Source organism: Anabrus simplex, chromosome 1, assembly GCF_040414725.1.
Source record: "Anabrus simplex isolate iqAnaSimp1 chromosome 1, ASM4041472v1, whole genome shotgun sequence".
Classification (NCBI taxonomy): domain Eukaryota; kingdom Metazoa; phylum Arthropoda; class Insecta; order Orthoptera; family Tettigoniidae; genus Anabrus; species Anabrus simplex.
In genome coordinates, this window is record NC_090265.1 from 565,322,642 (window position 1) to 565,332,339 (window position 9,698).

The 9,698-nt window shown below is 42.6% G+C and overlaps 1 protein-coding gene across 1 annotated transcript; it reads left to right on the plus strand.

The window, feature by feature from the left end:
- The first annotated feature begins 1,588 nt into the window (after positions 1-1,588).
- LOC136869965 (cuticle protein 76-like) lies at positions 1,589-5,134 on the plus strand. Its single transcript, XM_067144888.2, has 2 exons — positions 1,589-1,600; positions 4,580-5,134. The coding sequence occupies exons 1-2, from the start codon at positions 1,589-1,591 to the stop codon at positions 5,132-5,134; spliced, it is 567 nt and encodes a 188-aa protein (XP_067000989.1).
- Positions 5,135-9,698: the final 4,564 nt, after the last annotated feature.

The following is a 9,698-nucleotide window of genomic DNA, read 5'->3' on the forward strand; positions in this document are numbered from 1 at the left end:
ATAATGGAACTAAGTCCCAGTACTAACAACTGCCAGTTTCTTTTAATTAGCAGCGGGCAATATAGGCCCCCACCTACTTTAATTTTATGTTTATATCGTCCGACTGCATGCTGGCCTTTGGTCCAGTGTTTTCCGGGTTCGGTCGGGTCGGAGATTGTAACTTTCATTAGTTAATTCCTATGACTCGGGGACTGGGTACTTGTGCCGTCTTCAGCATTAGACTTCATCTTAGGTAGGGCCACATCTTCACAGACGCGCAGGTCGCCTGTACGGCGTCAACTCTAAAGACCTACACCAGACCTCTCCGGAGGCCACACGTCATTATTATAAATTTATGCGAAAGGGAAAAGATATATTATATTAGCTTTAAGACAAGAGCAAAAATATTTTGAAAATATTGATAATAGTACACCTCGGTCTGTTTAATTCACTAACCATTGTTTTTTTCCCCTGTGGGTTGGGGTAGCAGAATAATATTAACAGTTCCCCTGCCTGTCGTAAGAGGCGACTAAAAAGAGACCCCAGGGGCTCTAAAATTATTTAAGAAAAGACTAGATAATCAATAGATAGGCAATCTGCTAGGTGGGTGACTGCCCTAGGTCGGTGGAAAAACATGGGTTGAAGAGAAGCGTGGGTCACCGCGTACCTCATCCCTCCTGCAGTCCGGATTCGTGAATTTTGAGACTCATTAGAATGTTTACTTTAGCTACCAGTTTGTAGTCGTGAGTTTTGATACTATTTATTACTAATTATATATTATATCAGTCCGCCTCTGTGGTGTAGTGGTTAGCGTGATTAGCTGCCACCCCCGGAGGCCCGGGTTCGATTCCCGGCTCTGCCACGAAATTTGAAAAGTGGTATGAGGGCTGGAACGGGGTCCACTCAGCCTCGGGAGGTCAACTGAGTAGAGGTGGGTTCGATTCCCACCTCAGCCATCCTCGAAGTGGTTTTCCGTGGTTTCCCACTTCTCCTCCAGGCGAATGCCGGGATGGTACCTACCATAAGGCCACGGCCGCTTCCTTTCCTCTTCCTTGCCTATCCCTTCCAATCTTCCCATCCCTCCACAAGGCCCCTGTTCAGCATAGCAGGTGAGGCCGCCTGGGCGAGGTACTGGTCATTCTCCCCAGTTGTATCCCCGACTAAGAGTCTGAAGCTCCAGGACACTGCCCTTGAGGCGGTAGAGGTGGGATCCCTCGCTGTGTCCGAGGGAAAAGCCGACCCTGGAGGGTAAACAGATGATGATGATGATATATTATATCATTTGAGATTAGTGAGTTTTGAGACGTAACCGAATATCAGCTGTAAGGGGACAATTAAGAGTATGTTCAAGCAGTTGTTTCAGAAACGAGCCTCTCATTATGAAATCTGCTGGACAGGAATGTCTCACGGAGTATCTGTTAAACTTCCACTGCCGAACACTGCGGTAATGGACAAACCTGTTTTGATTCCTGAACCTTTCATATCGTCGTCATATTCAAACTGCCTGATTGGCCCAGTGTGTAACCACACCTTCCAACATTCACTTTCTGTAGTATAAATAAGTGAGAATTTTGCATTTCGTTACAGTTAACTACAACAATACTCAAAAATGGCTTTCAAGGTATGGATCAAGTAGTCATTTCTTCAAATTTGACGACACACGTTTTTCTTATAAAATAAACTAAAATATGTATTTTTAATTGCAAAAATATATATTAAAAAAAATCTGTGATCATAAAAAGAGAAAAAGTGGTTGCAAGCGTTGCACGGGAAGAACATAGTGCTTAATCGAAGTAGCGTGTCCAATTGTTAAACGTTACATTATTTATGAGGTTTCAGAAATGATGATCCCATAGTGACGGTTAAATCAGTCTGATTAACTTTTATGGTGTGGTGCCCTGTGCTGATTTGGGCACGTGCAATTAATCGAGGTCAATATTGTGAAAGAAGTGCTGGTGGCTAGGTATTATCCTGAGATTGGCCGATGATGAAAGGCCCCTTGCCAAAAGTAACATGCCAGTCGAGGTTGTCAGATCGGATCGTGACCCCATGTGGTCTCAGATGGCTATCGTTCAGCAAACTGCATTGAAATACAATAGCCTAATGACAAGTGAAACATTCTAGAACCACAGACTTGATCAGAACATTACCTGCCTCACTAGTGTCGGACTCGACCCAGGCTAAGGCAGTCGATTTTTGAAAAACAGTCAAAATTCTTGTTGGTGGCCATCTTAAAGATCTCTGGCGGTATGCTCAGCGTCACCTGGCAAAATAAAAAATAATTTATTTGAAGTTAGCCATAGGAACCGCCCAGTAGAATTCCGCTTTCATTGCTGGACAACTGTACAATCGAATTGTCGAACAAAATAGGCAGGCCATCTAGATGGCACTACATCAGTACAGTGGACATTGGAACCTGTAGCCGAAGCTAAATTATTATTATTATTATTATTATTATTATTATTATTATTATTATTATTATTATTATTATTATTATAGTTATTTCATTCTTATCTCCAGTTTGTTGCAAGGATATTAATTGTTTCGAAATATAGCACAGGAAAATATTTGCGTATAGTGTATAACACAATTTACTGTCCTTTATCTTTTTAGCGAGCGTGAGTATTCGGTAGTAAGGAGAATTTGCGAAGTACTCTTTCGTAAGATAATACGTTATCCTACTTATTAGCTTTGAGAAGCAGTTAAATTCGACCATCGATACCGAGCAAGAGGTTTGTGACAAGGGATTTTTAGATTTCCACTTGAATTTTTCAAACACCTGCGAAGTGTGGATTGCTCCTCGGTTGATTTTTTTTTAAACTGGCCGCTTCTCAGAATACAATATCAGTTCGTATTCGGAAACGTTACTAGCTTTCATCAGAAGGGACACATTATTTGTAATGTCATCATTCACTGACGTTAATAAATTGTTTCATAAAGCTCAAGCTCATCGGCAGATGAAATGCCATTTTAGGGCATAATTCATAATTTAAAGGAAACAAGTGAAATTTAATATGTTAACATTAATATAAATTAATATCAGGAACTGGAATTATCAGGTTAAGTCCTGAGCTATTGTGACTTTTAGTAGTTTAATTCAAATCTGCCTTTGCAGAATACTCTCGAGTATCGATCTTTACCCTATATTGTTGTTTACTATCGCTGGTCAAATACTATAATACACGTTATGTGAGACGTTTCCATGCACACGGTGGTATTAATTTACTCTAGTGGCTATATGACAACTTGTATTGTTGTTATTAATTATGTCAAGATCCGCCTTGTCAATACATTTTTTTTTTTGCTAGTTGCTTTACGTCGCACCGACACAGATAGGTCTTATGGCGACGATGGGACAGGGAAGGGCTAGGAGTGGGAAGGAAGCGGCCGTGGCCTTAATTCAGGAACAGCCCCAGCATTTGCCTGGTGTGAAAATGGGAAACCACGGAAAACCATCTTCAGGGCTGCCGACAGTGGGGTTCGAACCTACTATCTCCCGAATACTGGATACTGGCCGCACTTAAGCGACTGCAGCTATCGAGCTCGGTCAATACAATTCAAAATCTAGTATATATACTAAACCATCAAATACATCCATACAAAGTATATAAGTAGTCTACATGTTTCGAGAGTTAACATTATTTTCCTCAGTTTACAGATTAAAATCACTTGCATGTAAAACACCTTATTTAAAACTTTTTATGCCATAACAAAATACTGGATAAAAACAACAATTCAGTGACAACATCAAAAGTTCAAATATGAATATCATTCATGTTATGTCCAATGTCCTGTAAAAAGTTCGTATATAGTACTAAAATTGAGTTGGTTGACAATTATCTAATGTTGTTATGGTGTGGCATCTTCATGACCTTCATAATCCCACCGCCCTTCACGGGTCTCGAATTGTTATACTAGTAAGTTCAAACACTATGGGACTATGAAAGTCCCAAAGATGCCACACCACAATAACATTAGATAATTGTCGACTAGCTCAATTTTAGTGCCATATACAATACAGGCCATTGGACATATGTTTGAAATTTTAATGTTCTTATTGAATTCTTGTTTTTATCCAGTATTTTATTAGAACATAAAAAGTTTAAATAAGGTCTTTTACCTGCATGTGATTTTAATCTGTAAGCTGAAGAAGATAATCTCGAAACACGTACTTATATATATTTGATGGTTTAGTATAAACACAAGATTTTGAATTGTATTGACAAGGCAGACCTTGACATAATTATTAACAGTAATTAAGTCATTACGGACCATTATTGGCCATCATGATCAAGCTAATAGATACTAACTTGTGTTGTCATGATTGTGGTAGTATCTGTAAAAAATAGACCTGGGATTGAGAATAATGGTCAGAGAAATTAAGTATTCCAGATCTGTATTCAAATTACAACGTTGACTGAGTCATTGTGGGCCGCTATCGAATCGTTGAACTTTGTCTTCCCTTTCCAGTCCTGGTTAGAAACTTAGTACCTCTACTGTTAAGGATACCGTAACCTGGTAATTGCAAAGATCTCCTTAAGTCTAAACCATACACCATCAGTTGGAACTCTGGGACTTAACCATTCAATATTACTTCCAGCTCGCTGTTCTCGCTGCTCTGCTCGCCGTGGCTAACGCCGGCTACCTGGGAGGTTATGCCGCCGCTCCAGCACTCGCCTACGGAGGATACGCCGCCGCTCCAGCCCTCGCCTACGGAGGATATGCCACCCACGGATACGGATATGGAGGTTATGCCACCCCCGCCATCACTGCCCAGCAGTCTAACATCCTGAGGACTCCTGGTAACCTGGGGCAGATCTCCACCTACTCCAAGTCTATCAACACTCCTTACTCCAGCGTCAGCAAGTCTGATGTCCGAGTAAGCAACGACGCTCTTGCCTACGGTGCCGTCGCCGCTCCCGCCTACGGATACGCCGCCCATGGCATTGCTGCTGCCCCCGCCCTGGCTTACGGCGCCCGCGCTTACGGTTATGGTGCTCCCGCTCTTGCCTACGGAGCCGCCCCCGCTCTGGCTGCCCGTGCCTACGCCGCCCCCGCCATCGCTGCTCACGGTCTCCTCGGCACCGCCTACTCTGCTGCCCCCGCCGTCGCTCACGTGACCTACGCCGGTCTGGGAGCTCATTACGCCTTTTAATTGAATAAAAGATCGACATCATCTTGTTAAATATATTCATGTCCATGTTGTTTTGTACACTGTTCATTATCACCTGAAAAATAAATTAAGAAACCTTATGTTAAGACTTTGAAATTTGACCTTCAAGGGAACCTTTCCATACTTCCAATATGCATACATCAAGTATGAGTTTTCGCTTACATAGAATTAAAGACATGCACAGTGAGGCAATTTTAAAGAGAACGACGACTAACAACTTGGGGAACTAAGGATATCGATACTGCGTGTAGAATAATTGTTACCATTTATGCCAGTCTTACAATTTCTTTCGATTTTCCATGGTAAATTTCCGTTCTGTCCACCTCTGTGGTGTAATGGTTAGCGTGATTTGCTGCCAGCTCCGGAGGTCCGGATTCGATTCCCGGCTCTGTCACGAAATTTGAAAAGTGGTACGAGGGTTGGAACGGGGTCCACTCAGCCTCGGGAGGTCAACTGAGTAGAGGTGAGTTCGAATCCCACCTCAGCCATCGTGGAATTGGTTTTCCGTGGTTTCCCACTTCTCCTCCAGGCAAATGCCGGGAAGGTACCTAACTTACGGCCACGGCAGCTTCCTTCCCTCTTCCTTGCCTGTCCTATCCAATCTCCCCATCCCCCCACAAGGCCCCTGTTCAGCATAGCAGGTGAGGCCGCCCGGGCGAGGTACTGGTCATTCTCCCCAGTTGTATCCCTTGACCCAAACTCTGAAGCTCCAGGACACTGCCCTTGAGGCGGTAGAGGTGGGATCCCTCGCTGAGTCCGAGCGAAAAACCGACCCTGGAGGGTAAACAGATTAAGAAAGGAAAATAAATTTCCGTTCCTGTCTTATCTCAATAGTGTTAGAATTGCAAACGGAGTTTTTAATTTTTCTGACGATGCAGTCCTTCACCCTCCCAAGCCTATACCTTCATTCTTTGAGATTTGTCGTGGTGAGCAGCTCAGATGGTAGAGTGCTGTTCTTCTGAGCTCAAGTTGTCGGGTTCGATCCCGGCTCAGTCCGGTGGTATTTGAATGTGCTTAAATACAATAGCCTTGTTTTTGTAGAGTTCATGGCACGTAGAAGAACGTCTATGGGAATTGTATCTCCGAAAACCAGAGAAGTATTTAGTGGGACGTAAAAATACTTACTATATAATCATTACATACATTTGGGAGCTAACCTCTTAATTTCTACCAAAAGATAATTCTGTAGTTTTACGCGACTGTTTATATCGCGTGAAAAGCTGTGCGACTTCCGATATTAAGGGTAGATTGTAAAAACAATCACAAATGAATTTGCGGGGTTCGAACCGTGGCCACGTTCGAGAGAAACCAGTGAAAATACCTCATTCCTAGTATATTCCGCTTGTGTTTTTACGCTCCATTAATGTTCATGATAGCTTAAAGTGTCGTTGCCGGACTGAGTGGCTCAGACGGTTGAGGCGCTGGCCTTCTGACCCCAACTGTCCGGCTCCATGGCTAAATGGTTAGCGTGCTGGCCTTTGGTTCAAGGGGCCCCGGGTTCGATTCCCGACCGGGTCGGGGATTTTAACCCGGGGACTGGGTGTTTGTGTCGTCCTTAAAACATAAAATACAAGACAAACAGAGATAGAATTAGAAAAATAAGAAAACACCAGTAAAAAGTCTAAAAATATATAAGAAAAATATTTAAAAAATACGTAAAAATCTTAGCAGGTTCGATCCTGGCTCAGTCCGGTGGTATTTGAAACGTGCTCAGATATCTAAGGCTCGTGTCGGTAGATCTACTGGCGCGTAAAATAACTCTTGCGGGACTAACATTCGGCACCTCGGCGTCTCCGAAAACCATGAAAGTAGTTCGTGGGACGTAAAACAATTATGATTATTATGATTATTATTATTATTATTATTAACAAACTTAATTTTTAGTAAACATTTTAATTTTAATGACATTCTTGTTCTACTTATAAAGCACACGGGCAGTATATTTTAGTATAAATAATTTGAGGACTGTTGTCCGACTCAGTGGCTAATAGTCAGCGTTGAGGCTTTTGGTTCAGAGTGTCCGGGTTCGATTACCGGCCGGACGGGGGATATTAATTGGGTGTGATTAATTCTTCTGGCTCTGGGACTGAGTGTTTGTGTTTGCCCCAACACACTTCTCTTCATATTCACACAAGACACCTCACTACCAACGACCACAGAAACATGCATTAGTGAATACATTAGGAAGGTCATCCAGCCGTAAAACGGGGTCAAATCCACATATGTGACACAGTTCGCACCCGCGACCCCACAGGTGTGATTAAAGCGGTAGAAGAAGGATAAGAAGAAGAAGATTTTGATGAAGGTTATCAAGATTCATGTTGAGAGGATGATTGTTTTTCTGTTTATTTTATATCGCACCAACACACACAGGCCTTCCGGCGACTATGTGATGGGAAAAGGATAGGACTGTTATGGAAGTATTCATGACCTTAATTAAGGTACAGCACCAGCCTTTGCCTGACATGAAATCGGGAAACTACAAAAAACCATTTACAGGGCTGCTGACACTAGGGGTCGAACCAATTATCTCCTGTATGCAATCAGGTAACTACGTGACTCAAACCGCGTAACCAACTCGCTCAGTGGATTTTTTAAAATACATGTATTACCAATTGGAGGGCTGGGAGTCATAATGGGCCAAAATCTACATGCTATCGAAAATAAGATATTGCCATCTTTTCGCCTCCACAAGTTATCGTGAACGGTCCAGAGGGCCACAAAATATCAGCCACATTGAATTGGTCACCAGTGTAAGAGCCATAATGAACATACTGAAGCAGCTATTCCTCCTCCTCTTTTTCTGCCACGAGATAGACATATGACATCTTTCTCTCTTTTTTTCCTTCTGGTTTTACGTCACACTAACACATCGGAGGTTTTCGGGAAGGGAAGGATGAGGAAGGGCTAGGATTGCGAAGGTAGCGCCCTCGGTCTGATTTAAGGTACAGCGCCAACATTTACTTCGCGTGAAAATAGGAAACCACGGACAACCATCTTCACACATGCCGACGAAGGGGACATATCATGATAAATGCTAACTACATGGACTAAGAAAACAAGGAAATAAAACGTGTTCTCTTCGTGACAATAATAATAATAATAATAATAATAATAATAATAATAATAATAATAATAATAATAATAATAATAATGGCGTGTAACCTCTGGAGACGTCTGCTGCAGCTTTTTCGTGTTGTCACCATATAGGTGATCTGCGAGTATGGTAAGATGGGGTCCTAGCTAAAATAAATTCTAATGTTGAAGACAACATAAACTCACAGCCTTCTTGTCAGAGGAATTAACCAATGAAAGTTAAAATCCCCAACCCTGCCGGGGATCGAACCCGCTATCCTTTGGACCAAAGGCCAGCATGCTAACCATTTGGCCATGGAGCGGCACTTCTCTATATGAAACAATAAACAGTTTTGAGAGTGAGGAATTCGACGATGAAGGAAAGTCTTGAAGTCTAGTTTTCTGTGAGATGGTGGGCTCGAACCTCACTATCGGCAGGTCTGAAGATAGTTTTCCATGTTTTCCCATTTTCTCACCAGGCAAATGCTGGGTCTGTGCTTTGATTAAGGCCAAGGTCACTTCCTCCATTTTTCTATAACATCGTTGCCATGAAACCTGTTCGATTCGGCGTGACGTAACACAAATGGAGAAGGTCCCTGCTGGTAGACGTGGTGGTAAGTGATGGAAATTGAAATTTAGAAGCTGGAACAAAATTTCCCTTCACCATCGAAGCATGAGATTGAGGATAAGATGTGTCAGGTAGAAAACAGATACAGTTGAGAGACAAACTCCAAACTATTTTGACGAGAAACAAATTGATTGAGTATTCAGTTTAAGAGGTGCAAACATCGAAATCTCTGTTTCGGTGATTGAAGGAGGAAGGGAAAGAATCCTGAGCATTCTGAGAATAGTCCATACCCAGATGAGGAGTACCTTGGGGATGTTTAGGCCTAAATCTCGAACTCAGCTGTATTGGACTCCTGCTAGGACATTTCTTTCTAGCGGTAGGTCCTTGGCTCCCTTAGAATTCATTCCTAAAAAAAAAAAAAAACTTCCTCACTCGAATTGTTGTGTTCTATGAAAAAAGAGTATAGGACTCTTCTTCTTCTTCTTCTTCTACCACTTTTCCCACGCCTGTGGGGTCTCGGGTGTGAACTGTGTAATACATGTGGATTTGGCCCTTTTTAGGGCCACCGAGCTCGATAGCCCCAGTCGCTTAAGTGCGGCCAGTAGGCCTATCCAGTAATCGGGAGATAGTGGGTTCGAAGCTCACTGTCGGCAGCCCTGAAGACGGCCGCTTCCTTCCTACTCCTAGCACTTTCCTGTCCCATCGTCGCCATAAGACATATCTGTGTCGGTGCGACGTAAAGCAACTTGCAAAAAAACAAAAAAAAAAACAAAAAACCGTTTTAATCCGGGTGCCTTTCCTGACACCAACCCTATGAGGAAGTGGTGGTGGTGATTATTTTAAGAGGAAGTACAACTAGGCAAATCATCCTCTGTATAACACTAATCAGATAAATGGAAGGGG